Source organism: Buteo buteo, chromosome 12, assembly GCF_964188355.1.
Source record: "Buteo buteo chromosome 12, bButBut1.hap1.1, whole genome shotgun sequence".
Lineage (NCBI taxonomy): Eukaryota > Metazoa > Chordata > Aves > Accipitriformes > Accipitridae > Buteo > Buteo buteo.
Genome location: NC_134182.1, coordinates 13,522,409 through 13,535,906, shown reverse-complemented (window position 1 = coordinate 13,535,906; position 13,498 = coordinate 13,522,409). Strand labels below are relative to the sequence as shown.

The 13,498-nt window shown below is 41.4% G+C and overlaps 1 protein-coding gene across 5 annotated transcripts in view; it reads left to right on the top strand.

Annotated features, from left to right (window-relative positions):
• TRERF1 (transcriptional regulating factor 1) overlaps positions 1 to 13,498 on the top strand; it is a 104,732-nt gene that overhangs the window by 84,380 nt on the left and 6,854 nt on the right. For 3 of the 5 annotated variants that reach the window (XM_075042772.1, XM_075042773.1, XM_075042774.1), the window contains 7 exons: positions 929 to 1,177; positions 2,272 to 2,346; positions 4,596 to 4,965; positions 5,567 to 5,627; positions 6,417 to 6,556; positions 7,284 to 7,387; positions 8,585 to 8,660. In XM_075042772.1, coding sequence (XP_074898873.1) covers positions 929 to 1,177; positions 2,272 to 2,346; positions 4,596 to 4,965; positions 5,567 to 5,627; positions 6,417 to 6,556; positions 7,284 to 7,387; positions 8,585 to 8,660 — 1,075 coding nt within the window. The remainder of the gene's footprint in view (positions 1 to 928; positions 1,178 to 2,271; positions 2,347 to 4,595; positions 4,966 to 5,566; positions 5,628 to 6,416; positions 6,557 to 7,283; positions 7,388 to 8,584; positions 8,661 to 13,498) is intronic. The other 2 variants (XM_075042775.1, XM_075042776.1) reach the window with 2 other exon arrangements.

The window sequence follows — 13,498 nt, the reverse complement described above, 5'->3', positions numbered from 1 at the left end:
ATTTTACTTCAGTATTTGGCGCTCTCCTTTTCACGTTGATGTTTGCTTGCTTTGCCATGCTTTGCTTTGCTGTCAAAACTTGTTCTTCTCAGCGCTATTTTGTTATGTCATACCCTGTGTAAGTAGAAATGCACACAATTCTGCTAGTTTGCAGGCCAGAAGTCTTGCTTTAAAGTCAGAGGCAGTGGTGGGACAGAACAGCGTTTGTCCCTCTCTGTTTCTCTGCACGTTACAAAAACACCCTACAAAGTCATGTCAGGAGGGTCTAAATTTTTTTCCCCTCATATTTGTTTATTATATTAGAAATATCAGGAACATCAAGTCTTCCTTATTTTCGTTTGGGCTACTTGGATGACTAAGGGATGTTTATTGGACGCATTCCCAGGCTTTAATTGAAGGAGCAGGATTGTTGAATCTTTGACAGCTTTCTTCCCAAGTGTTTTACTTCTATAGGTATCAACAAATACCAAATAAAAAATGTCGGTTTGAATTGTTCTGCATAAAAATAACTTGCCCTGTCAGTCAGTCTTTCTCTGTCCTGATATTTTGGACATTCTGTCCTACCAAAGAATACCATAGGAAGGCAAAGAGCTACCAGAGTTACACCATCTCTGTCTGTTTTTAGGTGGGTGATGGAGAATTCTGCCTTTATAGTAATAAAAAGAGGACGTGTTTATCTCCCCTCCTGCAAGTTATCTTGTAAAGATGCTTAATGTGGGTATTTATCACCAAGGCTGAATCCTATGTAGGAGTCATAAGTAATCTGCCAATTTCATTCAAGGCAAATGAAAAGTCCAAGAAGCAACGCTGTTTTGTGTTTTGTAACCCTGGCCACTTCTTTTCAGCCACGGTGCATACGTTGTGTAGTGTATCGATCCAGAAGTAGCCCTCCCTCACTCGGGCTGAAAGCCTTTAATTGTCTGTACAGGATGAAGGAGAGAAACCACCACAGCAGCTGCTGCCTAAAGAGGTGGATAGCCTCGCACCCATCGTCATGCCAGTGTCTGTCCCTGTAAAGCTTCTGTCACCTGAGCCCAGCACGCAGCCCTCTGCCAGCACTGCCACAGTCAAAGACAAGCCTGCCAACTCTGTGTCAGATGATGAGATGCCCGTTCTCGTGAAGATGACTTACTCTCCACCATGCAGTCCAAAAGTGGGCAACCCCTGCTCATCCTCTGTGAGTGCTGCGTTTCTTGCCACTAACTGTGCTGTGCTTGTTAAATCCCTTTGCTTGTAGTGCTGCTACTTTCTAAAACATCTATATTTTAGAATATTTTCTGGAATCTTAATGTTGCCTAATAAACAAAAAAAGGCCTGTAACATCATAGCATTTCTTCCTCAGTCATTTGAAAATATTAATTTTCCCTTTGCTGGGGCATCAAGACCTCAGTTGAAAATAAATAATTTGAAATTGGAATGTGACATTCTTTTATCCCACTAGAACAAAGGGATTTAGTATCTTTTTACTGTTTTTGTTTTTCCTTTTCAGGCTGCTTTGTTTTTATGTTATTGCTTAAATTCAGCAGTTTTATTTCTTCCTGTTTTTTAAAGTCAGATATATGTGCTTCTCATTTCAGCCAGAGATAGGAGGGCACTGTGCAATGCTTACAGTGTGTGCTCTAAGCCAATATGAAGCTTGCCAACTCAGAGTTTTGCAATGAAGTCATTTTTCCCTTTCTGCATGCATCAGATCTAAGGGTTAATCACTGGGAATTCTGATATAGGAAAAATAGCTATGCTTAGTGCTTACGTTTCGCTTATAATACTGAAATTGTCAGGCAGCATGAGGAATTTATGAGTACTTGAATGAGATGTGAGAATGCTCTTTATTGTTTTCCTGAAAGAGTCCTGGAGCAAGCAGTATTTATTTCATGTTCCAGTGTAGGAATAGATGCTACTCGTTCCTTCAAATCCATACTTGCAGACTACGCCATGATAAGAGATTACTGGGGAGTATAAGTACTGTATGGTATTACCTGTATAATGCAGGTAAATACTCTTGTGATTTTTTTTTTTTTCTTTCTCATGAGGCTGATGGCCAAATATACTGTTGTGGGTAACTCCTTATAATATTCATATATTTATGACCCCCCTCCTGACCCTTCACTCAGACATACAGGCTAATTTTCAATATATATAAAATCTTTTACTCTCTTCCTTTCAGACAGAGGTTTTACACATAAACTTCCACTTTACTGTGGAAGCCAGCATCTCACAGTACTTAGTTTGTAACTCAGCAGTGTAATTTTTCTTTTTCTTTTCTATTTCTAGTTTCAGGAGAGAAAAGGGACAGTCTTTTCTGAATCCTTGAGCTCTGAGTGGGAGATCTTCTCCAGAGACATCAGAGTAGGTGGCTTGGGCTTGTGTATTTCTGCAGCGTATGTAAAGTGACTGTGATTAAATCTGCCAGTGTTTGGCTAAATGCGCATTCATTCACTCAATATTATGCTTGCAGTCTTTGTTATGGCCCAAGCAAACTTAACTCACACAGTTTCCTCTCTGGATCCTAACTTTTATATAAGCAGTAGCATTGGAAATGTTCAGAGATCAAAAGATCTACAGTTCCCTCTTCTTCCGTAAAGAGATTGTGCCATTGGAGACTTTTTTAATACCAAAGAACTGGAGCTGTGTCGCCTTTATTTATAGTGTGCTTTGAGCTGTCCAGAAAAGCTCCCACAAAGCTCATGGACTTGGTAAAATCAAACAGCAGAAGGAAACTAAATATTCAGCAGGGGTACAGGATGGTGAGCTGAAGCTAGCAGTCAAGTGAGGTCCCTCAGGATATACCCAGAGTGGATCTATCAAGGTGCGGCAGCAGAGCCCGCAAGGATGCATTCAGTCTTGGATAATGGCATTCAGTTCCTGGAGCTTCAGAAAAGTGTTGGAGTGATTCTGCATTGACAGCCCATGGACATAACAGTCTCCTTTAATATTCAATGTGATGTCTTTTGAAAGTAGTGTTGGCATAGCCACGCTGAGGCTAAAGTATACTACTGTAGGTGAAAGCGTAGGAGATGGAGGTGTATAGGACTTCTAACATGTCTTGATTGGTTAGTTTGCTTTAGACTAGTGAGAAAGGAATACCAGGTCTCACACATTTAAAGAGCAGAACAAGATGAGCCCTTAATCAAAGACTTGATTCTGGCCTTCTGGGTTTTTTTAGGTTTTGGGTTGTTTGGGTTTTTTTTCCTTGAGTTTAGGGTTTTTTCCCCTTTCTCCTCTTGGAACACTAAATGTTGACTATTGTGATGGACTATGTCTGTGGTTACAGGTAACCCTTACCCTTTCACTGTTCTGAATGTCCATTATCAACAAAATTATCTCAAACTGCATTTTTTCCTGCAGAAGGAAAACTCTTCTTAATTTTTTTTTGAGAGAAAAAATGTCAACAGCTGTTGGAGAGGATACAGCCATGATCTAACAGAGAGGACAAGACCTCTGTAATCAAAAACATTTCCACAGGCTGGAATGTATTAACATAAGGAATAAGGGGTGACAGTGCTAATGCTCCTCTAACATGATTTTCATTGGGTGAATGTGATTCTCAAGAACCACCCATGGTGTAAAGATGTATCTTGTCTAAACATACATTGTAGTCATTTACTCTATGTAGTAGTAGAATTTACCAGATGATGCAGACATTCTGCAACCCTATCTGTCAGAAATTTTTCTTCAGCTTTCCAAGTTTATCCTAAAGATCTACAATCTGAACACCTAAAGGCAGTGTATTTAATACTGTGTTCATCTACCAGCTTCTGTGTGTTCTTAAAGCACAACCTGAGAACCTGTTTCTTCCCACCTCACCCCCACACCCCAGAAATCCAGGTTCCAGGTTTGCACAAATTCTGTGCCTTCTGCTTCTGTGGACTCTAGGGATTTATTGTTAAATGATTTTAAACATTCAAATTCTAGAATTCTAGGCATGTTACAATGTGTGAATTTCCCAAATGGTCATCAACTACCCTTCTTCCAATGAAAGAGGAGAGAGTTAAGTTCAAGATTTGTTGCAGCTGGACTGTACTCAAGCTGATGGGAATGTAGTGATAAGAGGCAAAGAATTTGAATTTATTACATTTTTCTTCCTTTCTTGCTGCTAAGTACTGCAGTAATTTCACTGAGCTCATGTGTCCTTCCTAGTCAAACAAAATAAATGAATAGGAAAACATCTCACACAAAGTTTCTAATAAACTGTGGCTGGGCAACGAAGTAACTCCCAACAGCCTGTGTGTGTTCAGTGCAAATAGAAGTGCCCAGGGTGCGTGGGTGGAGCTGAAGGGTGTGAGACTCATGGCCTGGGAGAGCTGTTCCCTGCACCTTTAAAAGCTGGCAGCAGCCTCTCCATGTCTTTGCCTGTGGCTCAGCCCTACCTTGACCCAGAGGGCTTGCTGAGGGAGGTGAGGGTAATTTGTCCTGTTTTTTCTCACTCCCCTGAGGTGTCTGTGTAGCACTGTACTGATCAGGCTTATTATGGTGGTACCTGAATAACTGCATGGGGGTAACAGCTTTTCTGTGGCTGTTGCCCTAAGCTGTAGGGGATTGTGTGCAAACCACATTTAAGCATGCCTAAATACTAAGTTCTGTGTGTTTTTGTTTAGGAAATTAGCAAAAAACCTCATCAAAGTGCTGTGAAATTGGAAGAAAGCTTCAAACCATTGCAGGACAAGAAGAAGTATCGGCACAGACCCGAACCTCTTTTCATACCTCCTCCTTCCTTCAACTTCAGCATGTCCCACTCTGGTGCCACTCTGTACCAGAGCCAGCTTCGCTCTCCCCGTGTTCTCGGAGATCATCTGCTAGACCGGACTCATGAGCTCCCACCCTACACTCCACCACCAATGCTTAGTCCAGTTCGGCAAGGGTCTGGTCTCTTCAGCAGTGTTATCACATCATCTCATAGCACCTCGCATACTCAGCTGCCGCTTACTCCACTGACATCTACTCCACGGGTGCTCCTGTGTCGGTCTAGTAAGTGTTACATTTGTGGAGTGGCAGTACGTAGTAAATAATACTGTCCTCTTTTCTGGTGTTACCACATTGATGATTTTGACATGTGCTCACATGCATGCCTGGTTCTGTTACTTCACAGGAAAAGTGCATCTTTATTAGGGTTTTTGCCTTGGATTTTGTAGAGGTGGTGCTAAAGCATAAAGTGAATAGAGGAGCCTAACCAGTGAGTAAGGCTGTGATCTTGCAATGTGGTCTGCCTCAAGTAAGGACCACCATGCCTCTCATTACATGTGGGCTTTCTGAAATGGAGGGAAAAGACCTGGTTTGAGACACAGGGTTTGTTTTAAGTATTTGCTGTTCGGTGCTTCATGAGAGAAGGTGTCTAGTCGTACATGATCAGGGCAGTAGAAACCTCTGCAAGTTAGGACATTTCTCTTCCCTGTAACAACTTAGACTGTTTCTGTCTAAATATTGATAAAGGGTAATTTTTGCTCAATAGACTGGAGTAATGATGATGTTAACAGGGAAGTAACAATGCAGCCTGGGAGGTGGAGCATCAGCAGTGATACAGTTGTTACCAAATTACCCTTATAAACTCAAACTCCAATCTCTGTTTCAGATAGTATTGATGGAAGTGTCATTCCGGTGACACCTGGGCCTGGAGAACAGACTGTTGAACCGTAAGAAAAACAATATTGTTTTTGTCACTGCTTTTATAGACTAGCTCCAGCATAGAGCATGTGGCCTGTAGTGTTTTGAACTGGGCAGGTAGTGTTCAACTGCCTGAAATCATGTTGGGCTGGATGCGTTGAAGTTGCTCTGTATGGTGGCTGAGGACATTGGGACCAAAGTGGCTGTGGGAGATGCAGATGTCATGGCTCAAAAATGCTAGGAGAGGCTTGGTGGGAGCCACTGAAGGTGAAACAACAGTTGGTGATGGCTCGGAAGAGGGCTGTGAGGAAAACATAGGCTGATCCAGTACTCTTGCTTTTATTTATTTATGTATGTATATAAATAAAAACTGTGGAGCTTTGGAGAGGTGTTACCTGATAGGTTCCCCAGGGCAGACTACAAACACGATTGTCCCTCAGCAGTAATGTCTCTTTCTGCTCTCTGCTGAAGAGTGCCATTTGCTATGGAACAGAAAGCTACTGTTTCTGGCATCTAGCCTGTTTGCTAGTCAGCACACATATAGGCTAGCTTGGGTTGTCTGTAAGGTATGATGTCTCAGTATAGTTTAAATTGTGTATTGAAATTTTTGTTTCCCCACAAGAGATTGGCTGTCTCTAATATTCAAAATACTTATCCCACGAGGGGTAAAGCATTGCGTAAAGCAATCTGACACAATTTCCTGCCACTCAAGTGTAATAAAAGTTTTGTTGGAAACAAAGCAAACACTACTGTGACTTCTGTTTTTTCTGTACGTTGTGTAGTTGAATACTTATTTATTTATTTATTCGTCTTTATAGACGAATCAATATCGGGTCCAGGTTCCAGGCTGATATTCCTGAGCTGCAGGACAGATTGCTGATGGAGAAAGATGTGCACAAGGCTACTTTGGTTTGGAAACCGTGGCCAGAACTGGAGAACAAAGTCTTCCAACAAAGAGGTACAATGAGTTGCCATTTTAGAAGTTCATACGTCAACCTGTGCCTGTTGAAGAAAGTCACATTGATTTCTCATGTGTATACAGTACAAAATGTTCAAGAGAGTATTAATTACTGGGAATGCAGAACAGGATACCAGAACTGCATGTCACCGGTTTAGAGTAACAACATTATATAGTGACACTTAAAGTGAAGTCTGGATGAACTGCTTTCTGGCAGCCAAGGGGAATAGATCATTGCTGGGAAGTGGGGGTTTTTTGGGTACTGAACTGCCTGGTAAGGGAAGAGGTCACAGACAAGAGACAGCTTGATGGCTTCTCTTGTGACCATAACTGCGAGAAAATGTGATGGGCTCAGTGGCTTCTACCAGTCCTGAGCAGAGTTTGCTCCTGCTTCCAGCATGGTTCATTTCTGTTTCTCTACCCTGGCTGGAGCCTTCTTGGCACAGCAACATCACTGGCCTGTGCAAGCCACTGCCTCACAGCCAAATATCTGCCTCTGGCTCAGCAGTAGCCTGTCCCATCCCAAGGATGCACTCTGCAAATCCCATCACATCCCCCCCTCAGTAGGTGATCCTAAAACCAAGAGAGGAGGTGCTGGGGAGAGAGAATATAAAAGCTGCTGCCCTGAACTACATTGTCTTTGAGTGGCATTACAGAGTCCTTGGCTCTGGATGTTTGACTGACCAGCTACTGTATAAGCAGTAAAATGTTGACTTGTTTCTGACAGTGGAAGACCTTTTAAATATGAGCTGTTCCAGTGTGTTACCTGGTGGAGGAACTAACTCGGAATACGCTTTGCACTCTCTCTTTGAAGCGAAAGGAGATATTATGGTAAGATAAGAAGCCGAAAGGGGAGATATGATCCTCTTCTGCAGATAAATTAGCATGCTTTATTAAATGGATTTAGATATGGTTATATAAAAAAGAGATTTCTGATTGATTCGCAGTGATGCTTTAAACATCCTGTAACATTTTGGGGGAATGACTTTTCCCTTTCATTCTTTAATAAATTTAAATTTCAAAGCAGTGCCTCTCTGAAGGCTTACTGTATATTTCATATAGATAAGATTACTTAGTTTATAGCCTTGGGGCTTTGAATGTCTCCCAGTGCTTGCTCCAGCCCTGATATTTCACAAGCTTTATATTTGGTCACAGAGAGCTTAGTCCTCTTCTAGCCCTTATAAAAAACGTTTTTTGTAGCCGCAATCACATCTACTTATTTGTTCAGAACTGTGAGGTAATTGCACACAGTTCTCATATACATAATGCATTTCAAATATTTGCATTAGTTTAGCGATGGGAATGTTATTAACTAGGGCAAAACATCCATTTTGCCCAGTGTTAGGGAAAGACAAGGCCCTGCACCAGTTCCTGGAAAGCCAATTTAAAATAAAATGCAACAGAACACAGGGCTGGAACGAATCTCACGGGGTTGTCTAATACAGTGGTTTTTAGCTTACGTCCCAGTTTCCTTAGGCTCTGTTAGCTGTATCTGAGGGGTCTGAGACAGGTGACTGAACTTACTGTCAGGACATGAAATTTGCTGTATAGGGGGGGTCTGCATTGTCAGGGGAGAAATTTTAGGGATCCACAAATCATCTGTCTCCTTGAACCAAAGGAGGATTAACTATACTTGCTGTCATTCCTGACAGATGTTGACCCAAACAGATATTCAGAAAGACTTCATGCTGTAAATATTAATGCTATCAAACCAACCATTAAATATTAGTATTAATTAACACTATCAAATCAAACACTATAAACATATTTGTATGTGGCAAGCAGAAGGGAGGGAAGAGCTGGAAGTTGCTAAGTAATAGCCACATTTGTGCTAATTAAGGCAGGACAGGTGTGCATTAGGTGCAGTGTTAATGGGCCTTAGAGTAATTTGATGTGATTTTGTATGACAGAAGAGAAAAAAGAGAGAAAATTAATTCATATCCTCATACCAAATAGTCTTCTAAACGCAGTCATATGCAGCAGCTGACTGCATTTGCTAATTCTGCTTTTCCCTGCTTTTTCATTTAGGTTGCTCTTGAGAAGCTGCTGTTGAGAAAGCCAGTGAGATTGAAGTGTCATCCTTTGGCAAATTACCACTACGCCGGTAGGTTTCCTTGCAATCTCTGTGTCTGCTGGTATACAGAGTCCAAGGCTGGCATCCCAGGCTGGAGCATGGGATCACCCTGCACTCTCTGCTGTCTGCTGCAGGGATGGCAGCATCTAATAGAGAGGTGATGTGGACACTGCCAAGTGGTACTTCCGGAGCCTTTTGTTACAAGTTTGGCAGTTTTTTACCTGACTGACGACGTACAGAAACTCTGCATCCATGTTGCTGTCTAGGGTTCTACAGATGTAAAACTGCCTTGAGTAATTTTTTTTCCTCTTTTAAACTAACATTTAACTTGTTGATCTCCTTTTAAAACTGCTGCTATTCATAGATTGTATTACTACCAGTAAGTTGTTCGTTTTCTGGTATGTAAACATCTGCCATCACGCTTTCCTTTTCTGAGGTGATGGTGCATAAGTGAATATGATAATCATGAGCATCCTTCCAAAGAGGCAGTGCTGTAACTCTCACTAGTTAGTGTCTTAGTACTGAATACAGAGGCTCTCTTTGAGTGGATTTAGCCAAAAACAAACAGGTCTGGCATAGTGACTTCTTTAACAAACACAGCAAGAACTGCATTTTGGTGATGAAGCAGAAGTGCCCTGTGAAATACACAAGGTGGTGTGAAGCCATTGGACTTAAGTTATGTCACCTAAGCATAGGTGGCAAATGTCTTGCCTCTGCAGCCCTCCATGTTATTGTTTAATGCTTCGTAGTGGCTAACAACTGCTTGGACACACAGAATAGGGTTTTGCGTAAGAGATTCAAGACTTTAGTTTAGGCTCAACAGGAAACAAGCCAAGAATCTTCTGGTGGTCAGTCAATGACAATGTCCAGGGTCATATACTCATTTCCAGTTACAATCATTGTGCTACATAAGTATAGAAGCAAGCTACTTCCTGGCTGTAGCAGCTCACTGGAAAGACTCCCAAGTAACAAGGACTCTTTTGTAAAGCAACTCCTTAACCCTTTGGCCTGAGAACAAGAACAGAAACATGTTTGATGGCAGCTGATAACGAGAGTGAATACATGTGAAGATCAGGTTTTGAGTCTTGTCTGGGGAAGATGCCTAGTGCCTTTGATAACAGCTCTGTTGCGGTCCAAAGGGTGGACAATGGGGGTGGATGAAGAAGGAGGACGTCAGCCAGGAACTTTGATCAGGGTCTCTTGTCTGAAGAGATGACACAAAATCATATGTGTGAGACAGTGCAGGGCATGAGAGCAGGAAGATGAGGAGATATCCCAGCAGCCTCATCTTCAGTAAGTGATTTAATTAGCAGAGCAGATAAGAAATTTCTGCCTGTGTTGCAGAGGAGGAGGAACAGTCTTTACTGAAGCAAGTACTTCTGAAGTAGTTTCAGAAAGTGTTTTATTGTGATGCAGGGAGGAGCCAGGAGAGACTGTTTTGTTTAATCTTTCATGTGAGATGACACTAATCCTTGTTAATTAGCACTGAGACCTGTGGACATCAGTGTATCCCTGTTTCTTAAGCAGGAGAGGAAGTTTGATAGTTTGATTCTGCTTATCACAGCATGAAACAAAATCTCACCAATCTGGATTTAAGTACCATAAAATAACAAGACAAAGCATTACTTACTAATGCTCTTGAATGCAACGTGTGATTGTAACTTATATTGACAGCCACGCTCTAGCATCATGCAGTGGCTCTTGAATAATAGTTTATTTGCGGTTGATAATCAGCCACTCAAGGCATATGGGAATTTCTCAGAATCTAGTGCATGAATAGCTTAATGTAACTTCCAGTGACATTTGTTTGGGTTAACTCTTTGGGCTTTCTGCTCTGTAGTCAGAAATCACAGTTCTCAGGCACCACCACATTTAAAGATGGAATAGACCAAAACAGAGCATGGCACTGACTCGTGAGTGTTAATTGATACCACAAACAATAAATATTCAAACTCATCCTCAGCACTGTCCTTGAATGAGGATACAAGCAAATAGCTCACCTTTGAAACCTGTTGACTTGTGAGGGAAGCAGGTTGTAAAATTTGAGGCTTTTCAGTTGTGTGCCAAGAGACCTGGGCATGCCTGACCCAGGGCTGCTTGGAAGAACACCCTAATCTCTCTATCCTAATGCTTTGCTATCTGTCAGGATGGTGGTTTAAGTAAGAGAGAGGGAACGCATATCTAATACAAGAGGAGCGCTATTGCAAACACTTGTATTGTTTTCATTTGAATAGTGGAATTTGTCAGGTCTGAAGTTCTCCTGCAGCAAGAATTGCAGGAGAGATGGTCTCTGAAATAATGTGCTTCAGGTGGTCTGGAAACTTCTTGTGCATACTGTGACAGGGTGTGGATCAGGCCCAGCATATGCTGTATGTAATGGATTTGAGCCACCTCTCAGGAGGGCTCCCTGGGTGTAGGTGTAGCCCCCTTGAAACCAACCAGTTAGGCCCAAAGCCCCTAGATTTGTAGAAGATATTTATTGTCAGTTAATCTGTGCAAAAACAATATGGCAGGTAAAAAAAAATGTAGAATAAATGTCTAACCATAAAGATCATCTTTAAAATTTTATCTGTGTTCCAAAGTCCAAAATTCTTTCTTGCTGCATTGCAGATCTTTCTCTATACACGTTCTCTATATCTCCCTCAAGCTAACAAGAGCAAAAGCGGTTTCCCAGCAACCAGAGTTAAAAACAGCTTTTCTTCTGTTTCTTTTCCTACACAGGATTTATTCTATTAATTAGGTTACTTCCAATTAACCCGCATAATCTTTTAAGGGTCTCGGCTAATACCACAGCTATTGGGGAAACTCTGTAAGGCCTGAATCCTCCATAGGTGTACAACAAAATTAGTTCATGGAAGTGATTTTTTTTTTTTTTTTTTTTTCCCTCCCCCAGGAGGGTGGGGTAGAGGCAGGAGAGCATGACTAGAGAGGTTTGCCAAAAACTAAAATATCTCCTTTGGTGTTGTCATGCTTTTTAAAGTTATATTTTGGCATAGCAGAGCAAGCCCCTGGACTGAATCAGTTCATTTACCCCTGTCCAAAGGGAGGGTAAATGCAAATGACTGGCAAGTTGTGTAAGAAGGGAATGATGCTGGTTCAGGGTGGGAAAGATGGCAAGGCAGTGTGTCAGCAAAAAGATCTTTGGGTGATAACAGAATAAATAAAACTCCTGGCTTGAAGCCAGTGCCTTTCTCTGGTGCTTAAGAGATCTTTAGAGTAAATCTCTGTGGAAATAACTAATGCATACTTACATCCAGTACTGGAAAAGCCTGCAGAAAACAGGTTGCAAAAAAGTTAATTTTGTAGTTTTCAGCATATGAAGGACTGGTGAGGTACCTGCTTTTAAGCTTGTGAGCCTGGGAGTTGACACTGAAAAGCAAAACACTGGCAGTTAATAAAAAAAAAACCCCTCTATATTTTTTTATAGACATAAGTGACCTGTAGTGTTCAATACCACGCATGGTGCCAAGCCCAAGTTAATTGAATTCAGTGCAGAGGCAAGCATTTCTATGGAGAATGCTAACATTGACAGGAATATTAGGGATTTCTTCTGATAAAAGTTTTAGATGTTTCAGAAACTCTCAGATTGAAGTAGAATCTTCTCATAGTGTAAGTCATTTCAAAGGCATCCGCTTTACGGCTTCTTGCATATCCATCCTTTAATGTATGTAATGCTGCCCACTTTTACAAACAGGACACTGCTTTGATGCAGTAGAGCAATCCTGTGTTTCTTCTGTTTGACAAATACTGAGGAAGCACAAATTCATTTCAATTTAAATGTTGATTTCACATTTTCATGGGCAGTTAGGCTGGTGAAGTAAACACAGAATAACAGTATTTGAAAGTTTTATATACAGCTTCCATTAAATGATCAGAAAGTAGTTTGTGTGTATTGCACATTGCTACAATCTTTATCTACTTGTGACCTCTGTCACAGAGGATTTAAGTGTCTTACCTCAAGCCATGCAAGTGAAGAGCTGCAAAAGGACCTTATAGGAGTTATCATCTGGAGAACTAAATGATAGATGGACTTCTGTGTAGTTAAATGTAAAGTGGCATATATGGGAATAAACAATACAAGCTTTACATATAAAATTATGAGCTCTGTGGTGATACTTCTCAATTAGAATGAGACCTTGGGATTATAATGCTGGTTCTACGAAAGCATCAGCTCTGTATTTTACAGCAGCTAAAAAACCCTCAAGTCAAATGTTAAGATGATAGAGAACATGGTGATGCCACTGTGCAAGTCTGTGGATTGCTTATATGTTGACTACTACGTGCCTTTCTGGTCCCTTCATCTCTATAGGAATGTTTTAGTACTGGAGAAGGTTGAGAGGGACAGCAGTAATGACCAAAGGTGTGGGAGTGATAGAAGGGACATGCAATCCTGAATAGCATGGAGATGATGGTTGAGATTGGGTTCAGTTTCTCTTCCACTTGAAGAACGAAGGGTCAGTCATCCAGTGAAGCTACTGGGAGCCGGGAAACAAAGAAAATTAGGTGGTTCTTCATGCAGAGGGTCTACTATCTGTGAAACTCCTCAGCAAAGGATGTTTTGGGTGCAAGAAGCCTAATGAGTTGAAAGGAAGAGCCGGTCAGCACTTACAAGGACAGTTACTAAATAAGCAAATTGCAACAGACTCAGGAAATTTCCTGTGCTGAAAGTGGTCAGAGGTTAGGAAAAATTAGGGAGAGGCATTGTATTTCCTTGCCCTGATCTTACTGTTTCCTAGGCAACTGCCTGTGATCGCTGCTGGAGACCAAATACTGGTTAGATGGACTTGAGGTCTGAGTCAGTACAGCCATACTTGTATTTGGGTAGCAGCAATGACTAGCATGTGCTTGAGGTTTCCTAGTTTTTGTTT